At 55.8% G+C, this 12255-nt stretch overlaps 1 protein-coding gene across 3 annotated transcripts; it reads right to left on the bottom strand.

The window, feature by feature from the left end:
• Positions 1 to 1705: 1705 nt before the first annotated feature.
• HPD (4-hydroxyphenylpyruvate dioxygenase) lies at positions 1706 to 11057 on the bottom strand. 3 transcript variants are annotated; one of them, XM_037052017.1, is made up of 14 exons: positions 10899 to 10972; positions 10772 to 10798; positions 10291 to 10353; positions 9857 to 9961; positions 9237 to 9279; positions 8967 to 9049; positions 7973 to 8062; positions 6665 to 6768; positions 6173 to 6250; positions 5545 to 5707; positions 5375 to 5446; positions 3814 to 3936; positions 2121 to 2237; positions 1706 to 2015 (listed from the first exon to the last, which is right to left on the bottom strand). In XM_037052017.1, the coding sequence occupies exons 1-14, from the start codon at positions 10899 to 10901 to the stop codon at positions 1905 to 1907; spliced, it is 1182 nt and encodes a 393-aa protein (XP_036907912.1). In that variant the 5' UTR covers positions 10902 to 10972; the 3' UTR covers positions 1706 to 1904. The 3 variants fall into 3 exon arrangements, with proteins under 3 accessions (XP_036907912.1, XP_036907913.1, XP_036907914.1); XM_037052018.1 differs by having other exon boundaries at positions 9857 to 9941; positions 10899 to 10908; XM_037052019.1 differs by lacking the exons at positions 10772 to 10798; positions 10899 to 10972 and adding an exon at positions 10994 to 11057.
• Between the last annotated feature and the right edge of the window lie 1198 nt (positions 11058 to 12255).

Raw genomic sequence — 12255 nt, 5'->3', positions numbered from 1 at the left:
GCCCCCATTTAACAAAAGAGGAGAAGCATGGCACAGAAAGGTTAAGTAACTTGCCCGAGGTCCCACAGCAAGCAAGTGGCTGGTTTGAGGTGAGAACCCAGGCACTCTGGCTCCCTGGTTTGCGCTCAGCTAATGCAGGTCCGCTCTGCCCAGGCCCCACTGAAAGGGTCACCGACTGCTTGGTTCCCGCTGAGTGTCGCTTAATAGGAAGAGCAGCCCAGAATCGCCTGGTGGCCCCAAGAAGAACTAGAACCCTAGGATTTCTATGTGAAATATCCCAACTTTCTGAAATGCTGACTCAAATTTGCTTAAAACTATGCAGACAGAATACACCTGTGAGCCAGACCTGGCCCATGGGCCACTAGTTTGCAACTTCCCGGGTTGTAGAATTTCCCCTTTTTGCATAAGCCATAGGAAAATAGAGGGAGGGTCTTTTTACCCAGCAGCCTGGGCCTGGGGCTTGCCGTTGTTCTGTGGGGTCTTGCTAATTTCATATCTGAAGTCCATGGTTCCAGAATCCCTATCTTCTATTACCTGAAATAATAATTTTTTAAAAACCCAATTCTTCCCTTTGTGTCAATGTAAATTTCTTTCTTGAAAAAATTCTCACCCAAGGATATGTTTTATTGATTTTGGAGCAGGATAGGGAGAGAGAAAGAGAGAGAGGAGCATAGATGTAAGAGGAACATTGATCAGTTGCCTCCCATACATGCCCCAGCAGGGATCGAACCCACAACCTAGGTAGGTGCCCTGACTGGGGACGAAACTCGAAAACTGTTAGTGTACTGGATGCACTCCAACCAATGAAACCACCTGGCCAGGGCCACTTTAGATTTTGTCTTACACTGAGATCCACCTGCTCCCAGTTCTGAGTTGTTGTTCTCAGGGAGGCTATCAAACCTTCGATGCAGATGGAAGGAGACACCCAGTTTGCCCCCACCTCCTCTTGCCTGGTTTTGAAGAAAAATTTCCTTCCAAGAGTCTTAGGACGAGTAGCTCCCTCCCAAGTGTGTCATTCTTTTGCAAGGTTCACTCACACTTGAGTATGAGCTAGCAATGCTGTGGGGGCCGGAGCTGTACCACTGTTCTGGGGGCTCAAATCCCTCCTACCAGATCCACCTCTCAGACCAGAAACCATGCCCCATTGGTGCGAAGCAAGGACGCTTCCCCCCAAACCCTTACCTCCTTACCTAACACTCTCCCCTCTCTTTTCCAAAAGTTTGCGTTCAGGGCAGCAAAGCTGGGGATGGCTCATCTTTAGAGACCCATAAGGCCACCAGACAGATTGCTGCCAAGAGCAGTCACACCTTAGGGCTTTTACTCTTGCTGTTCCCTCGTCCTGGGATGCTCTTTCTCCAGATTTTCCCACGCCGGCTACCAAATGTCACCTCCCCAGAGAAGCCTTCCCTCGGTGAAAGTTAGTGCCACCCTCAGCAATCTCACCACCCGCTTTATTTTCTTAATAGCATGCACCACTCCACGAAACCGTAGTCTGTCTTCCCCGCTAGAGTGTAAGCCCTCTGTACAACCCTTGGTTCCAGAATTCCCCTGACCGGCGCCGTCCCAGGAACCAAGCGCTCATACTCTGCTCCTCGGCTGTCACCGTGCTCCGAACCCCTAACGCAGACGCCTCTGCGGCGCTACCGCCCCCTGGCCGCCAAACGGCGTCACTGCTCCTGCCCGGCACAGACACCCAGACAACGCGTGGGATCCCGGTCCTCTTTACTGCGGAGAACCACAGACTGGGGCGGCAGCAGGAGGTGGGCGGGACCTTGGGTCCAAGACCGGCTAGTGGGAGGGGCCTAAAGGGACTGGCCAGTAAGAAAGGCTCTTCGAGCCCGTGGATGGGCGCGGTTCCAGAACTAGGGGGCGTGGTCTTCCGTGCGGCGGCCAGTGGGCGGGACCTACTTGCCCTGAACCACCCCGTTCGTCTCCAAGTCAGTGAGGTTGCCCCGCAAGGCCTGCTCCTCCTCGATAGCCTCGAACAGTGCGTTGAAGTTGCCGGCTCCAAAACCCTATAGCAGTAGAGAGGAGGTGAGTTGCAAGCCCAGAAAGCCAACCGGACTAACTAACCTGCATGACCGACCCCCTTGGGCTTGCTGGGGATGGGTGGCATCTACCTGGTGGTTGTGGCGCTGAATGATTTCCAGGAAGAGCGTGGGCCGGTCCTGCATGGGCTTGGTGAAGATCTGCAGGAGGTAGCCTTTATCATCGTAGTCCACCAGAATGTTCAGCTCCTGCGTGGGGGACAGGGGCCTGGGTTGGGGGAAGGCTGACATGCTCCTCTGATTTTGCACCTTGGCATCCTTAGAAAGTCCATAGGAAGGGGCTCTGGCATTCCCTAAGCCAAGAAAAGACCCCTTTCGCCAGCAGTTCCAGACGCCTCAAAATAGATCCCCCAATTGCCCCATCACCACTCCCTGACTCACTCCCTGCTGGTCTGGACCACCCTTGTAGCCTCCACTGAGGTCTCCCTGCTTCTGCTCTCGCCTCTTTACAACCCATCTTCCCCACAGACATAGTGGGGTATTTCAGAAATCAGATCATGCCATTCCCTGTTTAAAACCATCCACTGGAAATGGGGACCCTCCTAGGTTGCTGGTGGGAAAATGGTACAGCCACTGTGGAAAACCTTCTGTCAGGTCCTCAAAGGTTAAACACAGAGTTGCCTTATGACCCAGCAATTCCACTCCTAAGTAGCTACCCAAGAAAATCAAAACATGTCAGCACAAAAACTTGTACAGAAATTGTCATAGTGTTATTGAAACAGCTAAAAAATAGAAATGACCCAGATATTCATCAACTGATGAATAGGCAAGCAAAATGTGGTCTATTCACTCAGTGGAATATTACTCAGCCACGAAAAGGAACGAAGCCCTGATACCGGCTACAACGTGGATGGACCTTGAGAACATGATACTGAGAGAGAGATGCCAGACACTGAAGGCCACCTATTGTGTGATACTATTTGTGTGACATGCTCAGAAAAGACAAATTTCGAGAAACAAAAGAGATCAGTATTGCCTAGGTCAGAGGGGACGGTGGAATGGTGGGACTGGTAGGTGATGGCTAAGGCCATACCCCTTCTTTTTAGAGTGATGAAGACACTCTGAAATTTATTTTGATCATGGCCGCACAGCATAGTGAGTAGCTGAAAACCACCGAATTATGCTCTAAGAGTGATTTTATGTTATGTGATTTATATATTATTAAAACTATTAAAAACAAAACAAACCAAAAAAAAGCCCCACAGTGGTTTCTGGCCACAGAAAAACAAACTCCAAAGTCCTAAGTAGCCTCCACGAGGAATCAGCCCCCACCTACCTCTGTGACCTATGCCACACTCCCTCTCCCATCCCCTCTAGCCTCCTTTCTGTTCTTCAGGCACTTGAAGCTTGCTCCTGCCTCAGGACATTTGCACTTGCTGTTCCCTCTGCCAGGACTACCCTTTCCCCAGCTTTTCACACAGCCAACTCCCTCTCATTATCTGCATTTCACGGAAATGTCACTTCCTCAGAGAAGCCTTCCCTCCTGGCTACCTCCTGTAAAGTAGTCCCAGGTCGATCTCTGTCATAGCCTACTTTAACTTCCTAGGTGGCCATGACCCTGTCCCTCTTTGATGGCTTGGTGTTATTTATTTGTTTGTCATCTGTCCCTCTACTAGGATGAAAGTCCCATGACAGCCGGGCCCTGGCCTGGTTTCCCTCTGGATCCAGGTGTGTCCTGCAGGTTAGAGGTCTGGACAAAATTTGCAAGGTGAGATGGAACTCGGCTGGCCCTGCCAGCTGGCTAAGGAGCCCACTGAAGCCTCACCTCCAGCACGTCCATGTTCTCCTTCACCCGGATCTTGGCCGACTTGAGCTTCTCCCGCAGCTGTTTGTAGTACGTGGATGGGACATGCAGGAATTCCATGCCTCTCTCTCTCAAGTGGCGAATCTGTTTCAGGGCAAGGTCAAGTTCGGCCTCCTTCTCTCTCCATGCTCAGCACCCTTAGCCAGGTGGAGGTGCTGGGCCAGGAGGAGGCAGAGCCCCTGTTCTGGCCCCCGAAAAGTGCCAGGGTGCACTGTGACCTCATCCCCTTCCCCCTCGGGGTCTTGTGGATCCTGATGGAAGAACAGCCATCACTAACGTGTGATGGGACGCTCCCCGTGAGCCTGTCTCCAGCCCTGGGTATTGCCTCATTATGTCCTGGCAGTGGTGTTTGGAGGCATTTGGATGACATTATCCCCATAGCTGGGGACACTGAGGCATTAAGAGACTAAATATCTGTTCTCCACATCATAACCAGAGTGCCTTTATTAAACTACAAGTCATGTCAGTCCTCTTCTTACTCCCCGGCGGTGTCACACCTCAGAGTCTAAGTCCTCACCATTGGCTCCCCCTCCGATGTTCTAACCTGGTCTCCTATACCCATCTGTTTTGCTCATTCTGTTCCAGCCACGTGATCTTGCTGCTCCTTCAGCCATCCTCCGCCTTGGCTGTGCCTTCTGCCCGGCGTGCTTTCCCCCAGGTGTCCACATGCTTCTCCCTTTCCAAACCTGCCCCTTCCGGCTCTGCACTCGCCAATGTGTCCTTCTCTACGGGGCCTTTTGTGGCCACCCTACCTGAACTGCAGTGCCCGTCCCGCCCCCGCCCCCGCCCCCACGGCCCTCTTAATTTTCCTCCCAAACACTCCCTGCCATCTAACATCTATTTCACTTGCTCTCTCTTTTGCCTCCATGGGGGTGGAAACTGTTGCCTTGTTGGCTGGTGGCTCCCGAGCCCCTAAAACAGCCCCCGGCACATAGTGCTCTGTAACCATCTGCTGAGTAAGCGAATGAATGAATGAAGCGGCTAGGGCCATGCAATGAATTTTTGGTTGGGCCAGATTGATGGGACAGTCCAGGCTCTCGCCCACTCTGCCAAACTGCCATTTAAGGAATGGGTAGGACCCAGCCTCCCTAGGGGCTGGAGCCACAGACTCAGGCCGTTTAATTTGGCTCCCAGGACCTAATCCATCTTGTGGCCTAATATCCTCATTTTCAAGGTGAGGCAACTGAAGCCCAGAGAGGGGGATAAACTCCCCAGAGAGACTCAGCACGTCCCTGGCAGAAACTGGGGAGAGAATCAGGGCGTCCCTGGCAGAAACTGGGGAGAGAATCAGGGCTTCGTGTCGACTCTGACACCTGCTGTTTCTAAAGCCCAGAGTGCTGTTCGAGGAGAGCTTGAGCCCTCTGGGAGGGACTGTGCCTGAACTTGGGTGGCAGGACCCAGCAGGGGCCCCATCAGCCCCCGGGGGGGCCCAGGCTGCTCTGCAGCTTCCACACTGTTGTGTAGAGATTGGCTCTGGAGCTGAGTGTGGGGAGCATTTAGCCGCCAGGAATGGGCTTCTCACCGCCGAGATGATATCTTGGGTCTTGAGAGCGATGTGCTGCACCCCAGCGCCCCCATTAAAGTCCACATATTCCTGGCGGAGGGCGACAAGGAAACCCCTGTCATCGGCCCCGTCCCCACAAGAGCCCTCAAACCCCTTCCCTGCTGTCTTCCCCCCCAGGGCGGCCCCACTTGGATCTGGGACTTCTTCTTGCCCGGTGCCGGCTCATTGATGGGCATCTTGATGGACTCCTCGTAATTGGTCACCACGATGGACCGCAGAGAGCTGTACTCCGTGTGCACCTGCGTGTCATCCACAGACCAGAAGCGGTGGAACTGCAGGTTTTTCAGGTACCTGTGGGGTAGCCGGAAGGGCGCGTTGGCTCCGGGACGGGCTCCCTGCCTCTCTTCCACCTTCCGGAATGGGTTCCCAGAGCAGGCTCCAAAAGGGACCATCATTCCCATCACGCACGTCATGGGTTTGTACCTGCGTTGTGACAGTTTCCCTCCAGGTGGACCCCACAGTGAGGCCATGCTCCAGCAGGGGCAAGTGCTTGGAGAAGGGGCACTTGCTTCTAATGTGCACAAGGGCTCTGGTGGGGTGGTGACAGTCTCTGAGCCTCCCTGGACAGTGACACCCACCCTGTGCCGATTCCCCCAGGTTCCTCACTTTGGGCCTTGTATCCTCTGGTCTCCATGGGGACAGATATGCAGGGAAAGATGATCGGGGGGCCTCCGGCTCACTTCCTACCACCCAGCGTGCTGCTTCCCACTCTGGGGTCCTGAGACAAGCAGGTCCCAGCATGGGCCAGGGGCTCACCATTCAGAGGCAGACTGCATCTCCTGATCAGGCTGGTTGCCCACGATGTGGTCAATGACCTCGAGGCAGCAGTGGGGCCTGGGACAGAGGCTCGGTTAAGGAGTGAGAGGGTCACTCCCCAAATCTACCCTTCTTCCCACTGGCCCCTCAGTAATAGTAATAACTCACTATGACGTAGCACCTACAATAGGCATTTTATTTGTGTCCATTCACACCCCCTTACTCGCCCCATTTTGCAGATGGAGACACTGAGGGGTAGAGAAATAAAGTTGCTTGCCAAGGTTAACGGACTCTGAAGTGACGGAGCTGGGATTTGAACCCAGGCAGCCCGCTTCCAGAGCCTGTATTCTTAGCCTCTAGGCTGAGTCTCCAAGCCACCCTTGGGGACCCTGAGGGGCACCCCAGCAGGTTCGCAACGCTTCACCCCTGCAGAGGAGCCTGGAGCAGAGAAGCCTCGCTCTCTACCCCTGCCCTGCTCTGAGCAGCACTCACAGCTTGGAGAGCAGGGCGTCCTTGGAGTCCAAGCCCTTGAACCCAGGCAGGAAGCAGCCAGTGTAGCTCATCTTCTCCACCAGGGTGTGCGTGGTGTCACCATACTACGGGCGGAAAACAGCCTGGCTGGGCCCCTGAGCTCACGTCCCCTCTGAGGCTAGGCTGCATCTCACGGCACCCACGCAGCCCTGGGCTTCTGCCCTGGACCGACTCCCACTCGCTGTCCCACTGCAGGCAAGTCACCCGCCCCCACTTTGGAAATGAGCTGCAGCCTGTCATTTGGGAATTTCTCTGGCAGTCTCTCTGCCCCCCAGAACCCGAGGTTCTAAGAGGGCGAGGACACTTTCTGGCTCCCTGCTGTGTCCCCCACACCTAGGTCAGTGCCTGGTGCAATAAAAATATGCAGACCTAATGGAGAACAACGAGGATGTTGCATCAGATACACTTTTAGTCTTAACCACTTTTAGGTTGTATTTAATCTTGAGAAGATCGGGCCCGTGGCTGTCTCTGTATGAGGACAGCACAGGTGCTAAACCCAGTCGGTGATCTCCATTGGCGTGTCTGCAATATCCAGGCACCATCGTGCTAGGAGCTAAGTGCACGAGTGATCTTATTTGACCTTCCAAAAACCCTTGGAAGGGTTGCAGCTGGGGAAACTGAGGCGCAGAAAGGTTAGGTGGGGCACCGTCTCAGATCGGACAAGGGGGTCCAGTCCTCATTCGTTTCAACATGGTCAGAGAGGTGAAGTGATTTGCCCAAAGTTACTCAGCGAGTGCAGGGTGGAGCACGGCGCCCCGTGTCCAGTCCCTCTGCTTTCTTCCAAGTCCCTGCCCGGAGCTTACATCCCCATGATGTGACCCCCACTGAGGAGGAAAGGAGACCCCAGAAGGGTGGCAGGTAACCCTCATTGGCCTGTGTACGCTGGCCAGGCATCACAGACAATCGGCCTGGAGGGGGCAGTCTGTGCTTTGAAGAACAAGGGTGGCCCTGGCTGGTGTAGCTCAGTGGATTGAGCATGGGCTGCGAACCAAAGGGTCTGTGGTTCGATTCCCAGTCAGGGCACATGCCTGGGTTGCAGGCCGGGTCCCTAGTGGAGGCCATGTGAGAGGCAACCACACACTGACGTTTCTCTCCCTTTCTCCCTCCCTTCCCCGCTCTCTAAAAATAAATAAATAATCTTAAAAAAATAAAATATTTTTAAAAAAGAACGAGGGTGGCATGACATAAGGAGTTCAGGGGGTGGGGGAATCCCGGCATCTTCGTGGGCACTAATGCTGCGGGTGGGGGGAGGCACCGAAGTTGACTCACCGTCTGCAGCACAGCAAACTTCACCTTCCCAAATTTATCTTGCTCCACCCAGGGCTCTCGGATGATTTTGGCACCTCGTTCCTGGGCTTTCTGCAGGAGAATGGGGAGGGGGGCAGTCAAGTCTGGACCTTCCCGGAGCCCCGGCGCACTGCTCCCGGTGGATCGCCCCTGCGTGCTCCAGCCCCAGGCAGGAACCCCTGGCCAGCTTCTGCAGTTGCCCCTGATACTCATGCCTAGTGCCCATTGGCAGATTGGGAAACTGAGGCTCAGGTCCAGAGTTGAGGCTGTGGGCGACAAACCAGGTAGGGGTGGGGGGTCTGTCCTGCCTCTCCTCACTCTGTGGCCCTTTTTCCTCTCCAGTCCCCAGTTTTCCCATCGGTATAAAGGGCGGTTCGATAAGAATATGAGCTCATTAATTGAGCACTCACTATGTGTCAGACCCTCTGTTAAGTGCCTTACATGCATAATTCATGCATGCACATAGTAAGCCTTACTTAGGGCATGTCTGTTCCTATCACATGTGAGGCACTGCTGTGGGTGTTAAACTCTAATCCTCACAGCAGCGTTCTGTGGAAGGTGCTGTTATTATTGTCTTCACTTTGCAGGTGAGGACATTGAGGCACAGAGAAGTTAAGTCACTTGCCCAGGGTCGCACAGCTAATGGGATTCAGGCCCAGGCAGCCTGCCTCTGGAATCTGAGCTCTGAGCCTCAGTGTTTGGTTCAGCGTTCTGCTCAACAAGCAGCCGTTACAATCTCATTGCCTTGCTGTGAGAGCCCCGTGGGCTGGGTGCTGGGGTTAGGCCCATGTTGTGGTTGTGAAAACTGAGGCTCAGAGAGAGGACACACAGTCAGGCCGGGTGTCTCGGGACTTCAGGCGTGTGTCGCTCAGCACGGCAGTGTCCTGCAGCCCTGACAGAACAGGGACTCCATGCGGACAGAGGGCAGGCTGGGCCTTCTTGCTTCTTCCCCTCGGCAGCCCAGGTGCCGGCTCACCTGCACGATGTAGTCGCAGTCTTCCACTTCAAATGCGACGTCCTTCACTCCGTCCCCGTGTTTCACCAGGTGGTCGCCCATCTCTGTGGCCGGCAGGAGGTGGGGGTGGCACTGGAGTCACAGACCCTCACCTGTGCTCCCCGGCTGCTGGGCTCCATCTCCTTCAGGGCTGCGGCCCTTCCGGGAGCCCTAATGCCCGTGTCCCTGACCTCGCCCGCAATACCAGGTCTCCACCCCCTGGCACATCCAACCCCTCTGGGGTCCCCTCACCTTTGTTCCAGGGGTTGAGAGCAGAGGAGAAAACAAACACAATCTAAGACCCAGAGAAGAAGGGGGGACAGTGAGCTGTGGCCCCCATGAGTGCAGGCAGTGCACCCCGCCCTCTTCTCCCTGCCACTCCAGGGCCAGATTAGCCTTCCAGGCATGCAGGTTCCCTGGCCCTGGGTTGCAGTCTCTGCTGTGCCTCAGTGTCCCGCCTGGTCCTGAGGGCCTGGGGGCTTCTCCTGTGCCCCAGGGTCCTGAGTCAGGCCTCCTGCGGGACAGCTCCGGGGCCAGGGCACTGCTCAGGTTTCCGGCTCCGACCCTGGGGCCTCTGCCCACTTTTCCCCGACACGTGTAAGGCCAGCGTTGGAGGAGGAGACGAAACTAAGAAGGCCCCCATTGTGCCTGACACAAAGATGCCTGGCGGAGGGGCCGGTGGGTGCCACACCCCACCGGCAAGCTGCTGGCCGTGCCAGGCTCCCTGGAAGAGGCCTGGGTCTGCCTGGACAAGGGTCCTCCTGGTCTCTGGGTTTCAGCCAAAGGCACGAGAGTCTCCTGGATCTCAGAGACCCGCAGGAGGAGAGGGACAGGCCTCGTGGATGAGTGGCGGTCCCAGCCGGGGGACTCACCTGCCCTTGCTTCACCACGTGGCTGACCACCTCCCTGGAACCCGTCTCCAGGCCCCTGTAGGCCAGCGGCTCGAAGCCCATCCTGGTGCAGTAGAAGGATGCCGCCTGGGTCAGAGGGGCAAGCGCGTTGGGTTCATGAGGGCTGAGGTGCCAGCCTGGGGCCCCCACGGAGAGCTGCCCCCCATCTCGTCTGCCCCCTCATTCCAGGGCAGGGCCCCTGCCGGAAGAAGGGCCGCTCTCTGACCCCTCCGGACCTCCCGTGAGATTCCTGCCCGGGTCTGCCCCGACTGTGTACACAGGGCCCAGAGTGTGTGTCCTTCCGCTGACGTGCCAGCACTGGCCCTGACCCTCTCCTCCCAGGGGCCAATCACAGACTCGTCCAGAGGCCCTCTCGCCCAGCCTCTGCCCACCCCAACACCTCGCCCCTGCCTCACCTGCTTGGCATTGCCCACCCAGAAGGTCACGGAGTGGAAGTGGACGAATCGGCCTCTCTCGGGCTGAGAAGGAGAGAGGGGCCGAGGCTGAGTCCCTGCCTGCGGTCACTAACCTTGTTCCCTGACCCCCGCCCCGGTCGCCAAGCCGCAAAACAGGTTTCTCATGGAGCATTTGAGCTCCTGGGAGACCAGGCTTGGGAGGCCTGCTCAGGTTTCCCAGAAGGATATAGCCTGTTGATACAGCAACATGGATTTCAGTTGGATCTTAGAAAGAACTTCCAGACAGAATGAAGAGGTTGGCAGGAACTTGAGGTAAAGTTCCTAGGGAGGGCAGCTCAGTGTGGGGGAAGCGGGGGTGGGCAGAGATGACCTCGAGCACACATGCTGGACGTCACAACCCCCCTGTACCCATTCCTCTTCTGATGTTTGCGGACATCCTCGTGTCCTGGGGCCCCGAACCCACCTGTCCCCTCCTGCTTACCTTCGGTCCCTTGTTGCTGTAAGACGTCTAAGGAGAAAGAACAGGACGGTAAGGTTTGGACGCTCGGCCACAGGTGTTTCTGGAAGCTACCCCAGCGAGGCTGCCATGGCCTTAGGCAGGCACTTACCATGACGGATCTGGGTCTGGCTTCCCTCGAAAGACAATGGGACAAGAGGCTGGAGGAGCCCTGGGCAAAGGTATTTAACACCCAGTGGGGCTCACCTCTGGCCTCTGTGGCTGTCCTGGGGGTGGGTGCTGGCACCATCCCTGGAAGTTCCTGGAAACCTCTGGTCCGGCCCAGGGGGACAGGGCCAGGCAGTCGGGCGTAGAGAAAGGGAGTGGCCTACCCAGGGGCCAGGGCAGGAAGCCAAGGGGCTCATTGTTCCTAGGACCCTGGGCTTGGACTCTGAGCTCTGCCCCGCAGAACCCAAGGCTCAGGAGTCAAGGCCAGGTTGAGTGCAGTGGTGCCCTCAGAATTTGTATCCAGGGAGAATTTGAGAGGGCACTGGGGGCTGGTCTGGAGGCCCTGTTTCCATGGCGAGTGTGTGGTTTGTATTAGGGTAAAAGGGTTTCGTTTCTTGGCATTCCATAGTGGTGAGAGGCACAGGTGTGGGCTTGGGGTCCTGGGGCTGCCCCCTCCCACATGACTGGGGCAAGTCACCAAAGCCCCTGGGCCTCGGTCTCCCCATCTGTCCGACGAGAGCGATAACAGTGTGGTGGGGATTCCATGAGATAATGCCCAAGTCTTTGCAGTTGACCTGCTGCAAGTAGGGTCTCTATCGGTGTCGGTTAGGGTTCATGATGTTTCTTTGGGATTCAGGGCCCAGGTTCTCAGTGTCTCCAGGGAGGTGAGTGGGTGGCGTTGGTGGCTCTGGAAACAGGAAGGCCAGGGCTCTCCCCAGCACCCCGCCAGGGAGTCTTCAGGTCCCCCTGTCCTGGAAGATGGAGCAGTGACTGCCAGCCAGCCATGGCATTTACGGAGGGCTCCAGATTAGCCTTAGTCCCCGAAGGCTCTGTGGCTGAGCCCTCTTCGCAGGGAACTGACTTTGTTAAATGTCCTTGTTGCCTGGAAATGCTTAGCAGCTGTGACATTGACCATTTGGGTCCCTGACTTGGCTTCGACCTTCTATCCTCTTGCATTTTGGTTCTCACAGTGTCTCGCATCAGCCTTTTTTTTTCAATCCTCACCAAAGGCTACATTTATTGATTTTAGAGAGAGAGGAAGGTCGGGGGGAGAGAGAGAGAGAGAGAACATCAATGTGAGAGAGAAACATCGATCAGTTGGCCCTTGTACGTGCCCTGACTGGGGATTGAACCCACAACCTAGGTATGTGCCTGAACTGGGAATTGAACACACCTTTTTGGTGTATAAAACGGCACTCCAGCCAACTGAGGCACCGGGCCAGGGCCCACATCGGCCCATTAGAAAAAATACAGAAAAACAGATCTTTGTGGCTAGTAATGACCTCAGGGACCATAGAGCC

Source organism: Sturnira hondurensis, unplaced genomic scaffold (assembly GCF_014824575.4).
Source record: "Sturnira hondurensis isolate 20B ecotype Veracruz unplaced genomic scaffold, ASM1482457v3 Scaffold0007406, whole genome shotgun sequence".
Lineage (NCBI taxonomy): Eukaryota > Metazoa > Chordata > Mammalia > Chiroptera > Phyllostomidae > Sturnira > Sturnira hondurensis.
The sequence above is the reverse complement of the archived record's forward strand: the minus strand, read 5'-3'. Positions and strand labels throughout refer to the sequence as shown.